Raw genomic sequence first — 25,233 nt, forward strand, 5'->3', positions numbered from 1 at the left:
AGATGTATTGGGGTAACTCTCATCTGTTTGGACTGTAAACCCCCTGTCCCTTGATGCTGGAGGCATTGCCACGGAGGAAAGCAGAGCACACTGAGAGGGCAGCTCACAAGCAGGTGGCATGCAGCAAGAGCTCACCAGCTTCAGAACAGTCAGATCTGCCCCGAGGGCACTTGCTCCATGTTAACTCCACAGCAAAGGTCTCCCTGTCCAGTGCCAGAGCTTTTCTTCTAGGACTCACTGCAGTCTGTGGGGTCAGTGTCTAGGCACTCACCTGCTCCTGCTCAGAGACTTATGTGACACCTCTGTTCCTTGTGCTGCTTGGGTGACATTGCTGGACCCACAGCTCTCCAAAGCCCTGTATTTAACTACAGAGCACAACAATGAAGTCTTTAGAGCAGACTCAGAAGTTTTCTGCCAAGTCTTTTATGTCAATGCCTCCTGTCCTCCCTACATATCAGAGCCAGATTTAATTGTTCCCTCCCCTTTCTGGGCGCACACAGAATGATTTGCCAGGCCAATACTGATGTATGTATCCTACTCTCCTTTAATGCAACTGGATTTTAGTGTATATTCACTAACCCTTTCAGAAATAGGACAGGTTTTAAAAGCTTGTGACCTAGGGTGAAGTACATGCATAAAACTCCAAAGCTAAGCAGTCATTGCTATTGGGGAACTATTTCAGTGCCATCAGGCTACAAAAGAAACCCCTAAGCAAATTGCTATCAAATCATGCATATAGCATTTATATGTGACCCTTAACAAAGGGGAGAGTAAGTACATCTGAGAGAGTACATGTGCACGTACTCAAGGAAGAAGGAAGGAGTTATACCCAATAGCAATTACTTGCTCTGCCTCAAGGGACCAAACTCTTATCTGAGTGGCAGAAGAGTCCACCTAATGAGAGGTGCTCTAGAATAAAGAACTGGATTCTGTCTTGCTATTGTTAATGTTCTCTTTCTCTAGCAGTCTTTTCTCTGTCAGTTTCTTCTGTACCTTCTTTGGGGAAATAAATCCAAACATGGGGACAAACTACTGGCAGACCAAAGGGAAAGTGGTCAACCGGTTTCAGGAAAGTCACAAGTCATTTAGAGTCTGAGAATTTGGCAATTTCTCTGTTCAAAGATATCAGCTTCTTTTCAATCAGGAAGCTAATGAATTAGGACTGCAGATACTTGTGGCAAAGCTTGGTATGAAATTGTTATGTTCCAGTGCTCGGCATGGAACATGTTGTCATTGACATTTTAACGACCTTTTCTCTCTGGAGCTCTACTTGAAAATCAGTGGCTTGATGAGGCTCATCATTGCAAATACTTAAGCTGACTTAGTGACAGAGTGGGGAAAGGTATGAACAAAAGGAAATTATAGAAAGCAAGCCTTGCTCTGGCTTTTATAAGCAAGGGAAGAGCAGAAATTTCAGCTGTTTTTGCAGTCCAAGTAGCCCTTGATGGCTACATCAAGTGGGTTCCTCCCACTCTCTTCTGGGGAACAAAGAGCTCCAAAGGAAGAAGGCAGTCAGCTTGCTGAAGTAGGCAGCAGAGATAACCACTGCTGAATAGGGAGCTCATTAATGAGAAACATGTTCTGTATACAGAAGGTACATAGTTTGAGAACATATATTAAGAACCTTTTACAGCTAATTGTCCCTTTCAGTCACTCGCACTGGAAGGAGAGAAGAAAAAAATGCTCCTGTACCCTCAAGTTATTTCTAGCGTCACTTGAACTCTCAAATACAAGCTTTTACTGTTGAGGAAAGGATTAAAAAATAAGGGAAAAAAAGACTTTTTTTTTATGGTGGCTGGTAATTATGCAGGGGGCTTCAGTCTGGGGCTTTTTATTCCACACCTCATTTCCACTGCTTGATTTGAAACATATAAAGACAAAACTTCTCTTTAACCTTATTTGTCTATTTAAGAAAATATTAGCAGGGGTCTTAATGAAGCCTTTTCCCTGCATAACATTCTGTAAGAAACAGCCTAAACACAAATCCCTTAAAGAGCAGAAACTGCACATTCTTAGTCAGTCTAAAGGTGCAGCCAGGGCTGGGGGTTCCTAGAGGCTGGCAGTCCCACCCCACTGACCCCAGAAAAGGGGCAAGGCAGCTAGGGTACAGCTGTAGCCCCAGGCATCCAAATTAAATCCGAGTCAGAGATGAACAGCCTGGACTGAAATGGGAGTCCTGGGCCACGTAGAAGGGGTGGGGAGAGGAAGCGCCGTGGGAGGCTGGGCAGGGAGAGCAAGGCTTGGTAATACCCTCAGGGCCTTGGAAACAATTAAAAGAAACGAAGTCATTTACTTGTCAAGATGGATGCTTTAAAATTAGTCTCCTGTATTAAGGGTTTAAACAGGCTTTCAGAGAACCTTTGCCTACTGATCTAATTCTCTTTTTTTATCAGGCATTGCTGCACTGTTTAATGAGGCAGTCCTGTAGCATTATACCCAAAACACTAAGCAAGCACCATCCTACTGTCAATGAACTCAAATATAAATAAATATATTATAAATATCATCTAATTAATTAACATACATCATTATACCATTCAAAATGACCACAGAATGCTGCTGAAACATCTGTGAGGCTACTGGAACTGAACTACAGGTACCTACAGCTGGGTCTGCAGGAGTTCATTTGTTTATAACAAAATCTGCTTTCACAGCCCTAGAACAGTTTTCTGTTGAGTTAAGGTGGAGATTAAGTTTTCTTCATGACAAATATTTCTAGGCTGCAAGTAATAATTACCTTTGCTAAATCTTTAAGTTTGCTAATTTATCAGTCCAGATAAGAAATTTCACAGTTGCAACTGAAGTTGAAAGCCCTATTTAGCGTATGTTGCACAGAAATTACTAACAGCTAGTATAAGAATTTTAATGGTGTCCCCATCACTGGAACATGCACAACTTCAGCTGATGTCTCCTATCCTTAATGAAAATCTCTTGTATTTTTTGGTAACAGCAAGATTCGGCCCCCTCCAAAAGAAAAGAAAAAAGAATGAAAAAAAAAAAAAGAGAAAATAAAGAGAAAAAAAAATAAAGCAAACCTTGGAAAAAAGGCTGAAGCTACGAGGACTTAGGAAATACTGACCTAGATAAAAGAAAACTTCCCGAGGGAGAACTGTAGTTCACAGTAATGCTATAGGGTGTTTAGTGCAGAGAGCTACATAAAGTGCTAAAAGTGAAATCAGAGCTCTCTTTCTAAAGCAGAACAAAGCTGGCACATTAAGTAATGACTGTGTGTCTCCAGTTCCCTCTGATGCAGGGAGATAAAGGCTCAGACTTCCTATGTGGGCTTCGTATCATTCACAATTTTGAGTCATTGGATGGTTTCAAAATATTGTCTGTAAAAACTGTAATGTTTTTTGTCAGTTACCTAAAGCTCCTGACTAACAAGTGTCCTAGCTACTCATGGCATCTTGTGCTATCATCTACAAGGGGCTGTCACTATTATTAAGAGGTAGCTATAAATATGAACTATGCTATATGAATTTGAATTGAAACATGTTCTCTCTCCCAAACACTGTAAGGCTAAAGAGAGGCAGGATATATTGATACAGTCTAAGATAAAGGCACAGGTCAACAAATTGTGATAAAAGGGAAGAGAGAGAACTAATCAAGGGCCAAGCTCACAAATGTGTGCAGAAAGCTTTTAGACATGCAAATAAGAGATTTGATGGTATCAAATGGATGTAAGAGGGCTCCTTAGGCTGGTAAATGGCACAGAGAGGGGAGAGGAAAAAAGTGGAGAGTGTGGCAAGCAGACACTAGAGTGAGATTCGGAGACAGAAGCATGAAGACAATACTTTTGTTAGTACTTTTGTCACTTGACAGTGGCAAGACTCTGATGCCAGGAATGAAATATGAAATATGAATCTCTGCCTGATTCTTTCTGGTTCTCTGAGAAGAGCCAGGGTGGAGAGCTGTAGAAGGGCACCACAGTGTCCTTTGTTTACGCCAATTTTTATGCTATCAACAATCCCTCACGTGTGTTTTAGGATGGATTCAGGGACTCTCTAAACTCATGTCCTTAGGGTCCTTGTTCTGACAGCAGAGTGACAACTGTGACTCAAGACCAAATGGTTAAGCACAATCAGTGCACCTATCAGAAGCAAGGAAGGGATGCATGAATTATTTCTGTGACTTCTCAGGTGTTCCCCAGGAAATTCTAAAATTACAAACCCGAAGTTATGTTTCTCTTAGCCCCCATTTTCACCACCTCTAGGCTGGCCTTGGTAGCCAGCCAGCTCAGTTGGTTAGACCCTGGTCATGTTTCACCCCCTAGAGCTACATGTTAACTCGAAAAGCACACCACCCTCCCTTGCTGTTCACATACATTTTTTTCCCACTGCAAGTATCACAGACAGTAGCTCCCTGGCTGGGTTTCTGAGTCTGTGTGATGGGCTTGCACTGACAGACCTTTTATTTCTCTAGCTATGTTTACATGGACAGACTTAGAAACTCAAGTGAGTGTACTGCATAAGCCCTGCTTCACCTTTGCAAGACATCCAGCAACATCTGGATGAAAGACAGATGCAAGGTTGCTGTTTGCTGCTGAAAGGGCAGGGTGGTAGAGGTCAGCTAGAGGTAGTAAAAAGTATAATATCCGGTGGAAAACAGAGTGCAAATGTATCTGTATCATGATACTTCTGCTTCCCCTTTTCAGCGACCAGCCTCTGCAGCTCTTAGTTCCCAGGTGTATAAATTGTCTTCCTTGTATTACTGCTTCAGTTTGCTCCGCTTTTGGATGCTCACACAGCGGTGATGTGACCCTGGCAGCTGCACATCAGTGCTCAGATGTGTGGGTGGATACCCTCTGGCTTTGGGGAGAACCAGAGTGACACTCACCATGGCACAGCCCTTAGGGAGGTCAGTGTGGTGAGTGTTAAACCAAAAAGAAGGCCATGAAGGTAGATGGAAGATACGATAATCTTAAGTGGAGGAAAACAATAAATGGCAAGAGATGACAGCCACTCTTACGGACTTTAAGGATACAATAAAACTATAACATTAATTGTATTTTTAACTGTTGCTTACCCTGTATCAATAAAACTAATTAATTCCAGTTACTTATGACACTCAAACCACACTAAATCAAAATCCCCAACATCGTGAATTTATAAGATCTGTTTTGCTGTGGTAGCGTTAAATGTTTAGGCGGAAAAAAACAAAAGTCAATGGCACGTTTCAACACAAAAGTCATCTGAGCCTTTACTATAGAAGTAATAAGGCATTTATTATTTCAAGAGCCCTGCATTCACAATATCCCCTTTTTCAAAGAAAACACCCCTTCCTTCCCATTTTTTTATGAGGCTAACTTGTAGTATGTCACCACTGTGAGACTTCTGAATGTGTTCAGAACAAGACAATAATAGTAAGCCACAGATGAATGATGCGTAGTAAAAATCAATAAACCTTATAACTATTCACTAAGGAAACTGATTTTATGCCTATAAAAATAAAACAATTATAGCAATATTAATGGCAGATTCATCATAGTAATATAAAAGTCCAAGTGTGCTTGTCTGTTGGGAATCTTTAATTCATCCTTCTGTATTAAGTATTCACAAGGTAGAAGAAATGTAACCAACTTCAAGAACAATCTTTAACTTGCAGTAATTCACCCTGTCAAAAAAAACCCCAACAAACACAAACAAAAAAGAAACAGTAAAACTTTAAGAACCAGTTTTGACAATCAATGTAACCGGTATATGCAGAAAAGGAAAAAAGTTAAAGCCTCAAAAACCTGACCAGTAAATCTGATTTTTTTTTTTTTTTCTTGCCACAATTAGCAATTTCATGTTACTGTGTACTATGTTAACTGCATTGTAACCAAACAGGTGGTAGAGCCAGGTAAAATACTTATCTTGTGGTAATGCAGGTTAGACACAGCAAAGGAAGTTTTTTTTCTAATTGACAGGTCCTCTGTTTTTAGGCGTCCATTCATTTTTTGGGGGAAGGGTAATACAGATATAATATGAAAAAATTTGCCTATAATTTATAGCATACAGAGCTGCTCTAAAACAGGTATTAGAGACTTGAGTTCCACTAATACCATCCAAAGTGTTACCATGGGCCTTTTTTGAGCCTACCAGGGTCAACAGAAAGGGGTCCATCTGCCATCTGGCTTGGACCCTGCACTGCCTGCTGGGAGAGGACAATGGCACAGGCCCAGCAGGAGCATGACTAGGAGCTGTGCCATTGCTGCACCCTCTGCTATCTACAGCTATGACACATCTTTCAAAGTGGCTCAAGAACACCCAGAAATAATAATAAAAATAAAAAAAAAAACCAAAACAAAAAACCCAAACCAACAGAACAAAAAAAAAAATCAAAGTTTTTTCATTATTCTGATTGCCAAATTATTTAAGGCAAGTAAAAAAATGAAAGCATTTGATATAGGTTTTACATAAAATAAACTAGGTTACAGCATAAAACAAGTAAACAGGTAATGGCATTAAAGTCTCTCCTCTAAATCTGGGTAATTGTAAACATTAAAAAAAAGACTGCAGGACTATTCAAGTAATAGAACAATCACAGATGTCTTCTCATATGCAGGCTATTAGGTTATCTGCCATTCAAGATTATCAAAAAAGACATTTCATTATTCACAGATGCTCATTATCTCCATTTAAAATCTATACATTATATACAACACAGTTTTTGTGGTACTAGAATCCCCATGCCTTCCAAAGGTATATTTTTCACAATACACAATTACAATGAAACAGTGAATACAGTAACATTTTACACTGATGCATCTTAATAGGAACCACCAAATAGACATCTACATTGTACCAAAGTGTCATCACAGTTAGCCTCTCTGAGAGCTTGTGGGAAATACCAGAAGGGTATGCAAGGTTCAGGCACACTGATACATAACATTATTTATTTACAATTGGAAAGGAAAAAAGAGAGAAGAAAAAGGAAAGGAAGAAGAAGAAGAAGAAAAAAGAAACAAACAGCCTTTTGCAGTTAACGCCTTCTAAACATGACAAATACATATCTCCATTTAGTGTGTGGTTCGCAACTTAGCAGCAGACCCTGTGTGCGAGCCTTGGTACTGATACAAAAAAAGTAAAGAATATATATATATTTTTATATATATATGTATATATATATATACGCATATATATATATATATAAAAACAGAAGTCTAATTACAGCAACATTTGTTACTCTGTGATAAAATCTGCAATTTACAAAAATGAAATGACTGGTTTTTGCCTGCCATTAAGGCATTTCAAATTAACACCATGGAACTGATGTCTGTAATAAAGCGCTTCCTCATGTGAACCAGTCACATGACAATGTTCATCCCCAAATTCATCATTCTCTGAAAAGAGAAAGAAGAAGGTTTTAGTAAGCAGCATCTTTTCCTCACACATTTTTTCCTGCATCTTGAAATGACGCCTTGAAAGGAAATCTGTGCAAGTATTCTCTAACCCAAGAAGAAAAGACAGCAAGCCCTGTCCTCATCCCTCCCCTGCCAGGAACAACATCCTAAAGTAACCTGTGCCAGGATTTTTCTTCTGGGTTCTGATACCCTATCATTCATCAGCTCTTCCGAGGCTACAGACCTCTCTGCCTCAAATAATTGCTTGTTTCAACACCAGTTTTCAGACAGACACCCGTAACTTAGAACGTCATGGTTCCATTTGACACATTATACTGAGTCTTAACATGCCAGCAATGAACAAAACCCTAATGTTAAAAGATGCTTTGGAATTTTCCACTTGAAACGGGATCATCATAATACAGAAGTTCTCCTCTTGACAACCTAGTAAATAACTGACAGGCTTTCAGGCATATAAATATATGACAGGGGTGTGCAACTTAAATACAAAGCCATCTCTAATGGTCTCCCAAACAAACCTCTCTAAAAGCAAGATCAGCAAGCCATGAAGACTTGCAGAATAGATAAAATCCTAAGTTTTTCTGGTCATGCATGGAGCCAACTGAACATTAATTTTAAACTCATTTTATTAAAAATCTGGATCTTAAATTATAGTTCATAATCTCTTGTTTTAGCTTAGTACCAATCTTTAAAACACACTCTACGGAAAATCCCAGAAGACAGACTACTTGTTCTTTCTTAATGACCTATGTTACAATTACAGAACACAACTAAGGACATAATGTCATTCTAAGGAGAATAAAACTGCAATTAACCCAGAGTAACAGGTTTCTTCTCAACCTTAAAAACTGTCATACAAGGAAATGCACACCCATCAGGCTAGAAAAATCTGTGATTTTCTTTCTCCTCTCTATGTTATAATATATAATTTATTGGCTATTTACCTTCTTTGTGCAGGAAACATACCAGATGCAGATGCCTGTGCAGCCACCTGCTGAGTGGCAACAAGGGCAGCAGAGGTCAATCCTGAGAGAAAAAAAGAAACAAAGGAATTTTGATGTACTTCTGGTTTTAATGGATTTTTGTGATCATAGAAATGGTAGGAAGGATCACTAAGGCAAACAACCAGAAAATGCAGGAGGGGTTAACACTACATGAATGACAAATATTTCAGGCAATGTTGTTAAGACAGTCTGCCCAGTATGATCAATATACCTTTCTGTAATAAACTGAATTGTCCTTGATAGCTATTCTGCAAGAAATTACAGCATTTCTACTTCCTGCATTTCTTTCCAAATACTGCACTGAATGATGCTAAGTGGTTTATATGAGAGTTCATGAATAAGAAGCTCAGTAGAAATAATAGGTACCAGGAAACAACAAAAATCAAAAGTCACAGTGAATTACAGAAACAACATGCCAGCTGCTCAGGATACAATACTTTCTTAATAACTTACCATTTTTACAGTTTTGTTACTGAACAAGCATAATGCATCCCAAAAGGCATACGGAATCACTGTATCACACTGAGAAATGTCAAGACTTTTACACAGGAAAAATAAGTGCTGAAGCACCAAGTCAACATAAAGAAGAAATGTCATTTTAGCCACCAACTGTGGTAGCACGTAGTTTTGTAGCATAGTTTGCTGCATGGGAGGAAACCTCCTTTTAATTCAGCTAGAGTCCACAGTTAGAGAAAGAACATTCAAAGACTGGTATAAAGCCTAGGGAGAATAAATTGTATCTCACTGTGCTGCTTTTTCTCTGACTGCAACTTTGCACATGGCATTTGCCAAAATACAAAGAGTCCTCTTTCAAACAGTCAAATTATAACAAGCACAAACCCTTGTGACTGCAATGCCTTGTACATAAAATATGTTCAGTATAAGAAGCTTTTGTCTTTGCTACACTTCCTCAATTGCTTACACAACCCTAATTATACAAAAAGGAGGTTGTTTGGTTTGGATATTTTACTGCCTTTCAGCCAGTTAATGTCAGTTTGCAGGAGGAATCAAAATGTTCATGTGGATGACAGTCTAACTGGTTCATCTTTAATAATGCTCTGACACCCAGTTTTGGAAACAAAACTTGATATTTCTCAGGCATGAAGTTACTAATTTATTACTAGTACATGCTGCAAATTTTCAAGCCTTCTTCCTAATTGTAGAGCTCTTCTGTTCTAACAATGGGTTCTCTATTCAAAATGCTTCATGTAGGCACAATTTCCAGTGTCAAGGCAACAATTCCATGAGGCAAGCTAATCCCATCCATTGACAATTTTCTGCTCACCTTGAAATGGGTCATACTGCCCAGGTATAAGGGGGTAGCCCATTCCAACATGTGTATGGTGGTGTGTATGGAGATGCCGCTGGCTGAAAGGGGAATGGCGGTCCCGTTCCCTTTCTGCTTCCCGTTCACGCTCAGCTGGTGATTTTTCCACAGGCTAGTAACAGAAAGAAAACTGATGTGAGAATTTTAAAAGGGATGAAATCACTACAAAACCATGTGCTACTACCTGTCAAAAACCTTTTGAATACAAATGATGAAGCTACCTTTTCTGAAGAAGTATCTCTACTGGAATATTTGCACTTGATTCTTATCTGAAACTAATCTTTCTGGAAGGTTTCCCAAGGCACAAAGATTTTGAAGCAACACACTGCCATCTTGAAGACAACACACTGACTTCTGGTTTTGGGCTCCCTGAAGCTCGGCTGGCTTGCCAATGCCTGAATAACCTAGGTGCTCAACCTTCTAAAGCTCTCTGGGGATCAAGTTCGACTGAATAGCAGGAAGACCTTTTAGAAAATAGAATGAGAGGCAGTGGCATGCTCACAATTAAAACCAGCACCAACTTATCCGAAAGTGAAACAACAGTATTTGTTCCTGTTACAGTATTTGTAAATCCTGTTACAGTATTTGTAAATCCTGTTTGTATATCTTCAGAAATGGGGGCTGGTAATCAGCTACTTGGAAGATGTGGATGCTTGGCAAATACAAGGAGGGGATATTATCAAACCCCATAGACCAACTTCTCATTTCATTAAGTTCCCAAAAATAAAAGGAGGTTCCTGTCTAACTGCAAAAATCTGTGCACCAGGAAGAATCTCTGAATCTGTATTTCTATACTGAATCCATTCAAGACAGGAAACCTCAGCATAGAACTGTGTCAGGTGTGTTACTTCTAGGTTATGCCACAGAAGCATTCTGACTATAAATTGCTTTTATTGTAAGCAGTACTATAAAGAAGAATCATGCACTCATAGCTTGATGCCAGATTGTGTACTTCCCACAACTGTGATCCTCCTCTACCCTTTCCTGTATGTGACAATCCTCAGTAAGAAAAGATGAAGCCTTACAACAGGTGACTTGCTGCGGTATTGGTTGGCATGCTGCTGGAGCAAATCCAGTGCTTTGGACTCAGTGGTTGATTTTGCATTGATGCTTGGGCTGGTATTGACCTTCTCTGCCTCTTCTCTCCCTGACATCTTCCCATAAACTGGATAATGAAATCCTGGAGAGAGATAGGCCCCTGCGGGTAAACAATAAATACCACATCAAGTTACTGTTTTTACATTTTGATTGTATCAAGGTAGGAGGAGACAATGTCAGAACAGAGAATTACATCAAAAGTAGATCACATGACTTTCAAATGGCACCACTGCTCTTCAATTTCATCACCTAATTTACCCTGATGAATGGAGGTTATAAAGAGGGTTGAGTTGATAGCCATTTCAGACATTTATGGGTCCTCTTTAAGTAAAAGGAATAGTAACTATAATGGTTCTGACAGTAAGTGCTTAGAATATTTTTATAGGCAATAAACTATCTGTCAGTCTAACAGCAACAGCAGACTGTCAAGTGTTGAGAAACTTGAGAGTTCATAAAAGGAACATCTTGTATTAAATCAGTTTCATCTACAGAACTTTCCCCAGTGGAAGCACAACCAACACAACGTCACCCACGAAGTTTCTGATTTAGCCTGCCTACTAACAGAAGTATTAAAATGCAGGCTTCACTGAACCCAAGGACACAAATGTTAACTGGCATGCAAGGCAGGTTTGGGAATACATACCAGGATAGCTGTGCATTAGGACTGGAGAGACTGCGCGATAGGCCGGATGGTTGGGATCGTACATCTGCGGATACGGATAAGCATGCAAGTACTGGATGTATGACTGATGCTGACTCATTGGTGAGGAAACTGCTACTCTACCACCCCGAGAGTCCTTCCAATTTACAGGAGTCTTTTGATCATCGTTTTTTATCTTGCTCTCATCCACTGATTGAGAATCAGAACGCTTGACCTCTTTAGGCTCCTCTTTAATGCTTGCTAATGAGACAGGAAGGTTAGGCAGGGAACTTTCCTTGTTAGGTGTTTTTCTAGGGCTGTCTTCTTTTAACTTTTTCTCACGATCAAGTTCTTCTGATTTTTGCTGATCAAGGTACTTGGGCTGATAGACATAATGATGCCATGTTCGTGAATCTGGATCCTAATGCAGAAGAGAAAAAAATTGTTCTGAACTTAGACATAGAACTAAGTTTGTTATTGATATTTCCCACATTTCAGTTAATGTATTTTTAATAGTTATTTTAATACAATATCCCCATTACATAGAGGAGAGGTTTGCTTGCCACGGAGTGCCTTGAGCTCAAAGTCAAACCAATATTCCCATGAAGGAGCAAGAGTCTATTATCAAAATTTAATTCAATTGCTTCATCTTATATCCTTCTTCATGCCTTTAACTAGTTTAATCATGAAATACATATGCAATGTAATGAAGTTCTGAGACCATGTTATTCATAAAACATTTTAATTAAAGCCCACAGAGAGATTTTTCCCACTAGAGAGCAAAAAGTATCTGTGAACCACAAAATTAGAGCTGGCTAATGATATGCCAGAGCACTTAGAATACCTGGAACAATGCACATGAAAAGCTGATCTGTCAGGCAAGAGTCTAATGCTGCCTCTGGTATTACAAACATCCAGGAATCAGCTGAAGTCAAACATTAAAGCAGACTTTTTCGGCTGACAATCTTTAAAGTTACAGATGGGCAAGTATTTATTGGAACAGGATTGCATGGTTTAAAGAACATGTACTGGGCACTGTAAATACTTTTTTACGTAATACAATACACAGACCAGTTTATAAAGATGTTACAGAACTAAAGAGGGGAGTTTGTTACAACATCACACCAAATCAGTAGGCAGAAGTAACAGGAGGACTTCTTTTTCTAATACAGGATATGCAAGAGTTAATTGTCAACATTTTCTCCAATTGACAGACATTAATGGCACACGCCACAGAAATAGAAGCAAGCAACTTAAATGCTTGGACAGTCTGGTTCAAATACTCACTCGAATCAGCAGAAATCTTCTCCTACTTAGGTCAGTACCATCCCACTTCCTTTAGAGCTCTCTACTCCCACTCCCCTGATCCCACTGTACCTTGAAAGACAGCCTGTAAGGGTGAAGTCTGGGATGTACCATACACCAGAACATGAAAGCATCAAGCATTGAGGCTCCAGTTCAGAGCACAGAGTCGCATTGCCTCAAATGAAGGCAATGTGACATCTACGGAGGGTCAGCATGAAGCCACTGGATAAAATTCTGGTTCCACTGAAGTCAATGGCAAAACTATTGCTGACTTCAATGGAGAGAGGATTTCATCCATTGTGTAGGTCTGTAGGGGCTTGAGATTGGTTGAGGAGAGAAGGGGAACTTAACTGCTTCAGAAAGGTCACCTTGGGTTAAGATAAAGAGCTGTGCTTTAAGCCAACTCTTCAAAGAACCAGCTCACCCATCTTTAGTAAATGCCAACTGTCATTTAACACAAAAAAGAAACACTTCAAACCATGTTTCGAATCTACTTTAAGTCCTCTCACAATGAAAGCTGCTTATTTTGCTTGAAATTTCTCATTTCTGAACTAAGCAAACTGCTTAGAATTTACAAGGAAAAGAGAAATTTAATTCTATTTTATTAATGCATATAATTTAAAATAGTCTGTTCAGGTCTTAAGCCTGCTCTCAGTCATCACCTTACTAGACTTTTCAATTTATTTTTTTTGTTCTTTTCAAACAGCTCAACTGGAAGGTTTGTTGGTCTATTCACAGACTACAATACCATCCAGCATGAAAAAAGGATGGTGGAGTTTGTTTGGCTGCAGAGGTAGAAGAACGTATCAGAATTGGAAAAAAAAAAACCAAAAAAACTCACATGACTTAAAAGATAAACCAAGACACTCTTGTTCCATTTCCTGTGACCTCACCTGTTTAAATCTTGTGGTTGGATCTACTCCTGTTTGCTTCATCGAGTCCATAACAGATTTCATCTCCACAGCCTCCTTTATAAGCTGGTGGTTTTCCATTTGTTTGGCTTTGAAAGTATCAGACTGAAGCTGCTGCTGGTGATTGGAAAGGATCTGTGATTTGCTTGTCTCCTCACCTTTGCTAGGAACCGCTGATCCTATTTTAGTGTTATTTTTGCTGGACTCTGGAGTTGAAGGGGCCTTTGAAATAGTGGCAGATGGAATATTCTTCTGTTTGCCGTCATCCTTCCCAATCTCCTTCATGGGAGGGTCATTCTTCCTTTCACAGTCCCTCCCACTTTGGGACATTTTCTGTTCTGCTAGTCTCTGGTCCTCGTAGTATTTTTCATACTGCTGCCTGTAAGCAGGGTTGGAGGCCATTAAGGACTTTTGGTCCATATAGAGCCCATAGGCATACTGTCCATAATAAAGTGACTGAGCAAGTGCAGGGTGTCTTTGAGTTATAACTGACTGATGTTGTGGCTGCAAATTAGAGGAAGTGCTTTCGCTTTTCTTGGCATCTGATGATTCTGCCTTCTCTTTCTTTTCAGACTCTTCCTCAGCCTCTTTTTTAATTTTCATCCCCTGTGGGGTACTGCTGTTCCCAGCTGCTGGGGCACTGACCTGTCCAGAGTGCAAGTAACTCGGGGAATAATAAGGATCGTAGCCATGGTAATAGGGAGAATGAGACTCTTTTGCTTGAGCTGATTGTGCTGTGGTTGAAGAATGTCCTTTAACAACACCATCTTTATTAGAAATAATATCTGATGGAGAGCTGGCCTTTGACCTCATGCCCTCTGACCTGCTGTCAGAGCCACCATCATCAGCTGCATCAGAAATATCTGAGTAAGCAGGGCTGTTGGTTTTAGCGGCCGTGCTGTCTGCGCCATTCTGTGTCAACACGTGCAGTGGGGCCATGGCAGATTGTCCATTCACCAAAGTGCTGCATTCCATCCTGGAGGCACTCCCTATGGAAGGGCTGGGCGCATTGTCTGTGAATGTGTAAACTTTATCAGCTTCAGCCTTAATACTTGCCATCCTGCTCTCTTGAGACTCTGACAGTCCATTAGCTAGCACTTCATTCTTGTTGAGATGGTCCTTTAAAAAATGTCCAGATAAGTCTTTTCCAGACCCTTTTGAATCCTCCAGCTTCCCCAGCTTAGAATCCATCTTGGGGCTGCCCGTCTCTTTGCTTTCTTTGTCCTTCAGCTTTCGCTTCTCCTTTTTCTTTTTGTCTTTGAGTGATGTGAGAGCAGGGTTTACAGTGCTTGGCTCTCCCATAATTGTGGGCTTTGGTTGAATGGGTTTCAGTGGAGGGCTCTTTGGTGTAGCCTGAACAATAGTAGTTGTTAGAGAGGGCAGTCCCGGTATTGTCCCTGTAGTGGTGGTTGTAAAGGCTGTAGTAGGTATAGCTATTAACTGGGGAGGAGTTGGTGCTGGCGCTGGGGCAATGGGCCTGGCTGTTTTCAGCTTGGAAAGGTTTTTATCCACTTTGCAATTGTTCGATTTCTTGCCTTTATCACCCAAACTCTTCTTGTCGATTAACCCTTCAGCCTCCAATTTCGGCATCTCGGTTTGCAAATTGCCATCTGCTACTGAGCAATTATCCAGTGTGGCTGCCATGTTAGAAATTACCGGAAGGCTGTTCAGTTCACTGTTCATACCCTTCTTTTTGCCAGAATTTTTGCCAGTTTTGGAACTGATAACTGAACCAGGGCCATTGCTGGTCAGTTCTCTCTTTCCCTTGGGGGTCCCTGGGGTAGCAATGGAGGAAGGAGATGTCGGTGCTTTTAGTGGATCAAAGCCTGGCAAGTTTGTGCTTTGCTCACTGCATTCAAGTGCCACATTACTCAGTGCTTCCTCGCAGTCTGAAATTTTGTCTTCACTGTCAGGTTCAAACTCCAGTTTGTTTTCTGGGTCTAAGTGTGCATGAGCCTGATGGTAACGTAATCCATTAATGTGCTTGTACTTCTTGTTGCAGTTGGGGTGAGGACAGTCAATCAGCACTGGAGAAGAGCAGCCTTGGTCCAAAAAAGTAGTCTCAGGTTTCCCCTGTGGGGTGGTGGGAGTGCTTCTAGAGTTAGTACGAATGCGTTTTCCAGACTTATTGTCCTCTGAACTGGAGTTCAAATCCAGCTCCATAGGAGGCTTAGTTTTCCTCTTGTTTGTGGACGAGGGGCTGGCTTTGACTTCATCCATGGCGCAGTTTGGGGGTGTTCTGCGCCCACTTGAGTTAAGGCTGCCCCTCCTCCCCTTCCCATTGGCACCGCCTCGATTTTTATTCTGAAGCCCTCTGGACTCTGCAAAACTCGCGTCATTCCCAGGCACAGCCGCAGCTGCAGCGGACCTTGCCCGCTTTCCCCTGCCCCGTCCTCCACGCATTTCCAGGTCACTTGTTGGCGATTCACAAAACCTGTACAAACAACAGATTTCATCAGCAGGAGTCATGAACTAAAAAAAAAAAAAAACCCAAAAAATCTCACTGCCACGTCCCGTAAGAGACACTTCACACATGTTAAAGAAAAGATGTCCTTCTGACAAATGAGAATGTCACAGCGTCAAAGTCATTAAATAAGGAAAAAAATTGTAAGGACATATCCACCTAGTTACAGCAGTGGAGCAAAAAATTTTGCTAACTTACAGAAATGCCTTTTACAGAAATTTTGAAATTAACTGCTCTCTGACTGAATCCCATGTATTTCCCCTTCCCTCTCAAAAATACAAAAGTAAAATAAAGAAGAGCTTCCACCCCATGTTTCACACAGAATAGAGAACTACTCGTTTCACTGGTGCATGTTTTCAATTATAACCGGTTGTGCTTTATTAATCTCTGTACAGTCTCTTGCCTGAGATTAGGGGTTTAAATACAGCAGAGAAAAAACAGACTCAGAGTATTTGCCTACCTAGGAGGGGCCCAGTCATGCTTTGTGCAGTCCAACAGCGTTCCCACGTAAGTCTTGTTCCTCCATGTAACATTTACCACCAGGACACCTGTCAGTGAGCAAAAAATAAAGTATTATCTCAGTTAGAACAATAACTGGGATAGACTTTTTGTTTTATTCTTTTATTATTTTTTTTTTTTTTTTTTCTGTCCTTCCCCCACAGAGTGAAACGTTTACTCTCATTTGTTTTCAAACACTCTGGTCTATATTCTTCCTCTTTTCTGGTTTCAGTGACCTCAAGTTAAAACCACACAGGAAAGACAGCAAACGACAAAGAACATGAATTTGTGCACGCATGTGTGTGTGTAAGACAGCTTGCCTGTGTGACTGTGTGTGTGTGTAATCAAGATACAGCTGACAGAAGGAAATGGGTTTTGCCATGTCCTGCTGTAAAACAGCAACACTCACCTCTTAATTTTGCTATTATTGCACATAATTGCTTTCACTTGGCAGCCGGCCAGCATAAACTAAGCACCAGTTACAGTGTTTAAATCAGAAGGTGACTGAGAAGAATAATCTGCTTTGCTTTGAACAACATGATAATGATGTTTCTGTTTACTTGAAATTACTCATATCCAAACACACAAACATACACACGTATGCACTGCAAGTTTTGTTCAGCAGATATTGCTGGAAAAATGTATTATTTGCCTTGCTTTTGCTTCTGCGGGAAGTGAGGGACTAGACATGAAACTTCAACCATACAGCAGTGAAGGTAGGAGTTATTGCAATATATATTTATATAGGAAGAGGGATCCTTCAAACAACCTACTGTAATTTAATTGCTTTTCCACTTATGACTTTTATTAAATGCAAATTTGCCTGCCTAAAGCAAAATTCTAATTTTGTTTTATTTGAATTATCCCTGTAAAATTTGTGAATGATAAGGTTATTTTAAGTAACAAGAAAATAAATGTGGGGGGATGTCATTCAAATGTTTTCAGGTTGCCCTCAAACACTTCTTCGCATAATTTATCATCATGTTTATGGACTAGCCGGCATAATGACCCCTTTAATTCATTAACTGCCATGAATAAACAGGAGGTAGTATTATTGAACCAGACATCTCTTCTCATTACACACACTGAAATAAGAAATACATTTTAGCTAACAAAGAAAGACACAATACAAAATGTTCCCGATTTATGAGAGGCGTACAGACACCAACTCGCAGCTGACAGCCTTGTTTTCCCTCTACACTTCCCTTGTTCTATCTGCAGCGTCTCTGTAACAGATATGATTATGGCATTGTGCCAGAATGTTTCCAGCCCATCTTTTTGCTTTGTCTTACCAGCGCAATTTCTAATTTTGCACTGAAACCATCCCTCTCTGCTGCACTGAGGTGAAGTTAACAAACAAGCGACAGCTTATTTCCTCAGGGGTCTTTTAGCAGCAGGGAAGTATTTTAAATGTTGTTAGCAGAGGTACCAGGGAAGAAGATATTTTCTTGAAAATTCTCCGTAAGAGATTTGAAATTTATCCCCCAATGGTTTTTCATTGCGATTAGGCAACTGGAATTTTGTACACTGGGATGAACTGGTTTGAAGCATGAAAGACAAACTGCACCTCCAGCCAGTGTCAGAGTCAGGCTTTCAGTACCTAGAAGGACCATGGGGAAGGTGTTTAAAAGGAGAAACTTGATGGGGCACTTAGTCCCATGGTCTACTTGACAGGGTGGTGTTGGGTCATAGGTTGGACTCGATGATCTCAGACATCCTTCCCCAACCTAACCAACTCTGTGATTCTGTGATCAGGGTTAAAACGCCATGCTGTATTCTCATGACCTAGGCAAACTAGGCAGCCTGCAAAGACACCAAGGCTGCTTTGCGCTGCCCCTTGCTTAAGCGTGGAGGCAGCCAGGGGGTGCTGGGGTCCGGGGAGGAGGAGAACAACCCAGTACATCCAAGAGGAAATGTCTGTTGGTGGAAATGGGGTTTCTTACAATAAGCAACTCCAAGCTATGTTCCCACTTGCCATTCACACCCTAGAAAAAAGAGATTGCAAAGGTGTTTCTCTGGCAGACTTGATGCCTTTCTTCCACTGTAACAGCTTTTCATTTGTGACTCTGTAAGGTTCCAAGTGAAAATTGAGTATTTTCCACTAGCAAATTGTATTATGGCATGCAGCCCATCTATCTGCAAGCATCACACTTGATCCCTCCAGCCCATGTACCAGTGTTTGTCCAGTGTCCCAAAAGTACCAAGTAGAGAGAACTCTCTGACATCCCACAGAGTATTGCTGAAGAATTATCTTTGTCATTTATTCTTCCCCAGCTAGTTCACCTTTTCTGAAAAATTGTTATTTTTGTGGGGATTTTTTGAGTTTGGATTTTTCTTTTCTCTTTTTTTTTTTCCTTTTAATTTGGGGGGGGGTTGGTTTGTTTCTTGTTTTGTTTTGGGTTTTTTTTTTGGCAGGGGGTGTCAATGAAGGTTTATTCTGATGTACGTCTCCATCTTCCTTGATATTTGTAATCTTGCCTATCTTTACATGCCCTTTATTAATTTATTTATATAACAGACCTAGGGATAGTTTGTTACCTATTGACAGAAAAGAGGGCAAGGTAGAAGGCAATGAATAGCGAAAATAATAAAAGCCCCTGAAATCAATACATATTCCAGTAATTCTAAGAAGACATTTAAACGACCTTCCAGTGTAAGAAAGTCAGTGTTTCAAAAGCAAACACAACTAAGTTCCTCCCTGAAAGTCTGCTACATATAGCATCTCATTAAATTTGTTAGGCTGAGCAAAGGCCCCGTGCAAGTATGAGAGAATATTAATCTTCACGCTGTGTTACAGTAGCTGTGGCAAGGAATACATTTCCTTTCCCTAATGGATAGCACACTGCTCAGCCACACGTAGGGTTCTGCAGAACCGGCAGCGAAGGTAACTCATTTACTCTTCTAAGATTATCACAGAAATGGGTGAGGAGAATATGAGTCACATGAGAGGTAGGACTGATCTAAGGAAATGTGCAACTGGTGGAGGCTTATTAGGCCAAAGCACCAGAAGATGAAAATGGAGATGACTGAGCAGGTACTCCACACAATGTACTTGATGCAGAGCTGAAGAGTAAGGATTATTCTTCTAAATCAGGTTACACTGTTAGTCCTGGCACAGTGTTCGAGCTCAAACCCAGCCTCTGCTGAGCCTGCTCGGTCCCAGAGGCAGTGCTAGAGCAGTGTCTCGCTCACCTCCCACTGTCACCTCTGAGTACACTGGCCATGCACTCTGGGATGCACTAACCCTTCTCTGGGCTGTTCCAGCTCCTCTCTGTGCACATGTGTGCCCATGTATTCCCTCCACCTTGTGAAGGAACACACCAAACTCTCAGGGGCTGTGTCTAATAGTAAGTCCCTGTAATGAGACTTCCTATTACATTAGACTACAAATCATGTAGCAATAATTTATTTAACATTGCCTGAACAAGAGAGGAAATGCAAAAACAGTCTGAAGAATCCACAGGTCTCACACTATCTAAACAAAGAGAGGTATTTCCACCTTAAAAAAAGCCCAAAAAACCTAAACTTTTTAAAATACCCATTACTGAAGAATGGGAAAAAAAATCAGATGCTTGTAATGAAATTAAATGAAATGAAATACCTGAGGGTATTTGGTCTCTCTAAGATTCTAATTCAGGAGGAAATCTACCCAAATATTAATTCTGTTCTTGTGAGGTTGGATCAAACAATAATGAATATATGCTATACACAAATGCTTCTTCAAGCATCTTAAAAAGTTTGACCAATTACCAGAGCACAGTTCACAAGAATTGGACATAATAAAGAAAGTCTTATGTCCCCAAAATATGGATATAAATTTCTTGGTTTAATTTGGTTGATCATTCCATTTACAAACTATGTAAATATTCACAGTTACAGTATATCCAAAATAAGCAATACTTTCTGCAGTCTCCAGTGTCATGTATCTTACATCAAAGCAAACAAGAATATGAAAATTAAAAGTTCTGAAGTTACTATCAATGCTACTCTTTATCATTAAAGAGCAGACACAGTAAGCAGAGAATGTTTGATGTGTGGGAATTACAAAAGAGTGTTATAACATAAGAAAATGGGATCATGTTACCCAGAAGTTTCACAGTTCACCTACTGTAGTTTTTCTGACAAAATCCATTATTAGCCAAGGCAGGATCATACCAAAAAGCATTAATGTTGGCATATTAATGGCACATCCAGGATGTCATCTGGTGCCCACCACCACCAACAGAAACTTTTCCTTTAACATTAAGTGTTGTCAGCCTTTTAGGAACAAGAGAAGATTGTGTATTTTGCTGTTTTCCTTCACAATCTGTGTACCATTATAAGGTTTTTCTTTACTCATCATAATCATAACCACAATGATAATGATAATAATCATTATCATGATAATCATGATAATAACCACAATGATAATGGCAAAAAAAATTCAGGCAGGAAAAACTAACACGTGCCTATAGGAGCACAAAACCATTTTACATAAGTACTTCTGATAGGTAACACGTACAAAACAACTGTGACAACTTGTACATGAACTTTATTGTGGAATTAAAGGTCACATGTCACAAAAGTGGCATGTAAGAAAATAATTTCAGAAACCTACAGAAAAAAACCTCACTTTTTATGAGTTCTGTGGATATAATGTATCTCTTCTTTCCCTGTGCCTTCTTCCTCCTTTTAGAAGCTATGTTACAGCATAACAAAGACCAGAACTAAAATTTGCTATTTACTATTAACTATATCTCATAGAATGAAATATGTCTTCACAAATTGGAAATGAGGTAACTAAAATTGTTGCTAAGAAATGGAGATGTGCTATTTTGACATAAAAATATCACAATCAAAGGCATTTTCAGTACCAAATAAAGGTATTGTTCATATGGACTGCTCGGGCACTGCAAGTTTAACAGACACTCTTGAAGATGTTCCTTCATTTAAAGACAAAAAAAAACCCTAGTTTTTTTTTTTTTTAAAGTACCTAGTTTAAAACAGATTGCAGTCTTTTCTTGACTCTATTTTCTGCAATGAACACAAGCCAGGAATTTTTATGTTTGTATTCAAAACTTTGAAAATGAGATCATGTGGTGTGGAATCAAATTATTACATCACTACCTTAAATGCAGGCCCCAGCTTTTAAAAGTACTGGCTTTACAAAATGAACATGTTCAAATTCCAATACAAGTAGACACTACTCAATTAATCAGATTGGAAAGCCTGACTTAATTTTCACAGCATAGGCTGCTTTTGTGTTCAGATCACAGCAAATGCTACAAAATCCTGGTTTAGTGCAAACTGATTATTTTACCAGGGAACTCAGCAAATCAGTTATCTGAGTGGGCATGCTTTCATTTTTGTAAAAGGAGCTGCTTCCTCTGCTCTTAGTAGAGAATCTGGCTGAAAGTATCCATAAAATTCTGGAGAAACCAGATCTGCACAGTCTTTCTGAACACCTCTATAAGTGATTTCTAAAAAATATTTAAATGATCTTTCAAAACTAGGAACTATTTGTCTGCCTTTCAGTCATCAAAAGTCATATATGTTTAAAAAGTCATGTATATTTTAAAAGTCACGTAAGCCACTCAGGCTTAAATGTAAACAGATTCTTCTGTGGTCAAAATTCCAAAATTAACAATTCTGCCTACTACCTTTACTATTCTGAGTGTCACTCTAAAACAACTTTTGCTGATGCCAGAGGAAGAACTCTAAAGTGTACTACACTTTGCAGAATCTTTTTAGTGAGATTACTTCTTTAAAAGGTTAATACAACAAATTCTTGTAGCAAAAATCCCTGTGGCACAGAAGCTCTTCAACGTTGAGATGTAATCCTTGGTATAGAGAAGCATCACAACATTACTTGATGTAACACTACCACATAATCAATTCCTTGTATCTTTATGATTAGTGAATCCACAATTTTGTTTGCAAGTCAAATTTGATTTGCCTTTTGTCCCTGCCATGCCAAGTACAAATGATACAGACATGCCTGGGATAGCAAGACCATGGCATATCTGTCATCAGTGAGTACACCACCACCATCAGTTAAACATGTTTCATTCCACATCTGGCACTGCAATTTTTTTTGTCCCACATGTATCTATCTGACATCACTTTCTAACAATACCTAAAATGTATAAAATGCAAAAGGCTGCAAAATGAAAATCTATATTAGGATTATCTCAGGTTTTTTGTTGCCACTGGTTTAGCAAAAGCAGTACAACTCATTTGGCTCAGAACTACCATATCCACGACATCATCAATCCCACATCCATATATACACCTGCAACTCATCTGGGCATAAAAAACACCAAACAATTTTTATTTTAGACTTGCAGCGCAAATGGCTTATTTGTCCCTGATTGCTTCCATCCAGAAAGTAACCTAAAATTAACAGTAAACACTGTACATATGAAGCCACATCTTACACACTGAACATTGAACTAGGAGACGTACAGTTTATTTACTACTTTAATCATACTCTCTGTCTAGCACGGCACAAGAACTTAACTACATCTACAGCAGATGCACATGTAACAGGCACCAACATCAGCCAGCCTGAGAATGTAATGATTGTCAGGTGGCCTGAAAATGCAAGACTGGTGGGTTGGCTTCTTTTTTTTTGGTTTGTTTTGCTTTTTCTTTTTTTTTTCCCTTTTATTTTTCCAAAAGCCCTATTGCAGCAGAGAATGTTTGAAAAGTCACTTTAACCACATCCTGTAATCAGACCATCTGGAGCACAGATCTGCAATTAGTCATCCTGGGCACTGGACTTTATCTGAAAAATACTGTACAGCAACGAAGATGGGAAGATTGGATAGCATCAAGGAAAAAGAAGCATTGTGAAATACTGCTGGTGTAGTCATAAACCACTGAGGCACTTAGCTGTGGTGTTAATTCTGTATTCTGTACTTCATGAAAGCATTGCGAGTTTAAAGGTTGTAGGGCTGAGAGGCTAAACCCTGCTATTTTAGTTAATGTTGCCCTGCTGGCAGCTACAGCTGGGCTACAAGCTACAGTAGCTTCTGCAGCCCGGAACAGAGTAAGATCATATCTGTGTGATTTCAAATAAGTTCTGGGGAATGACAACCTAAATTTCATGGATACTTTATTTGAATGCCATACCCTGTCTTTTATTTTCATTATGAAGTCATTGGTAAAATAAAGGTAATACTGAAAGTAGGAACTACTACCTTAGTTTAAAAACAACTGTTTTATAGAACCTATTCCCTGGACTTGCATTACATACTCCTATTTGCATTCAAAAAATAAGCAGCAATTATTCAGTGAGGAGTAGCTCTTGGAAACATGGAGCTGGGCCATCAAGCAGACAACTTTTTAGTCCCACTTAATAATCACTGTAACAGATTTTCTTAATCTAGAAGTTTATCCCAGTGCATATAATAGAATAAACAGTGCAATATCTGAAGAAATCCGGTTTCCCCATGAGCCCATGTGCTTAATTCACAAAAGAACACATGCTACTTCCATCACTGCCATGTCTCTCGCATCCTTTGTTCTGCAGCCTGATGGGCTGTATTGATTTGGGAAAATCATTGAACTTCTTGGAAAACTAGACTCCAGCTTATTCACCACCATCTATTTCTTTCTCATGAAGACAGCTGGTCAATACTCAGTTGAACGGTCAGCTAAAAGATGCTCTGGCTTCATTTCTTTTTCCTGCCTCCCTAGCAACATTATCCTTTTCCAGCTTCAGTACAAAAAACCCAAACATGTTAGGCAGACGTGTAGCCGAGGTTAGCTGAAATGATAGTTCCTCTGGACAAAGTTATGACTGAATTGCTGGGGGCAGGCTGGTTCTGCAAGACAGGACAACATCTAATGAAAGAGCTCATATCCCTTATTAGTTATAATGACAACTGTTACTTTTTTTTTTGCATTGCATGTATTTCTTCTAAAGCTGGTCTGCCTAACAATTAACCAGTGACCGAGATTCTAAATGCAAATGGAGAGCTGAAAGAAATATGAATGGTCCTAATCAAATACAAGGCTAAATTTCACACTCATTAAAAGACCAATAAAAGACTCAATGGAACTGGGTAATACCTCAGAAATTACATCAGGTTGGGTCCCAAAAAGCTTGTTGATTTATCCACAACTAAACAGTTCTACAAAAATACGAGCTACTTCGAGTGGTGATTTTGGAAACTATGAAGCCACAGCAACCCACATAATTTTCTCCTGCCAGATTTATATCAAAGTGATTAGAGTTTGGCAGGACTAGGAAAACTCTTGGATAAATTGCTGTTACACCTCTTGAATGTCAGACCACATGACTGCAGTGTTTACAGGAAAATGTGCAATTAATGTTATTATAAACTAACTATAGGCTTCTGACCTCCAGAGTACAACTAAAGAGTTAGGTTTTGTGCACCCCTTATCTTTTCTTTGGCCAGAGTAACTAAACAACTTCACTGTTTCACTGCAGCTTGAGAATGAAACTGCAGTCTTACTTTATTTCAGCTGATACTAAAAATGCAAACTGAAAATCACTTAACATCTGTGTGTTCTGAAGAAAACCATATCTATTTCAGAAATAAAGTATTCTGCTTCTGGCAGATTTTTTTTTCTTTTTTACTTCAGTAATCATAACTGTGATTCACATAGCCTGACACTGAAAAGTGTCATGGTC

General features: G+C 39.6%; 1 protein-coding gene across 6 annotated transcripts in view; it reads right to left on the minus strand.

Annotated features, from left to right (window-relative positions):
• The window catches only part of ZNF608 (zinc finger protein 608), a 106,389-nt gene that overhangs the window by 15,314 nt on the left and 65,842 nt on the right, over positions 1-25,233 (minus strand). For 3 of the 6 annotated variants that reach the window (XM_086867149.1, XM_086867150.1, XM_023944414.2), the window contains 6 exons: positions 16,555-16,642; positions 13,613-16,064; positions 11,418-11,835; positions 10,702-10,874; positions 9,635-9,788; positions 8,290-8,371 (listed from right to left, as the gene is read on the minus strand). In XM_086867149.1, the coding sequence (XP_086723275.1) occupies positions 8,290-8,371; positions 9,635-9,788; positions 10,702-10,874; positions 11,418-11,835; positions 13,613-16,064; positions 16,555-16,642 (3,367 nt within the window). Of the gene's footprint in view, positions 1-7,056; positions 7,325-8,258; positions 8,372-9,634; positions 9,789-10,701; positions 10,875-11,417; positions 11,836-13,612; positions 16,065-16,554; positions 16,643-25,233 lie in introns of those variants that run through there. The other 3 variants (XM_086867153.1, XM_086867151.1, XM_086867152.1) reach the window with 3 other exon arrangements.

Source organism: Cyanistes caeruleus, chromosome Z (genome assembly GCF_971803275.1).
Source record: "Cyanistes caeruleus chromosome Z, bCyaCae1.hap1.1, whole genome shotgun sequence".
Lineage (NCBI taxonomy): Eukaryota > Metazoa > Chordata > Aves > Passeriformes > Paridae > Cyanistes > Cyanistes caeruleus.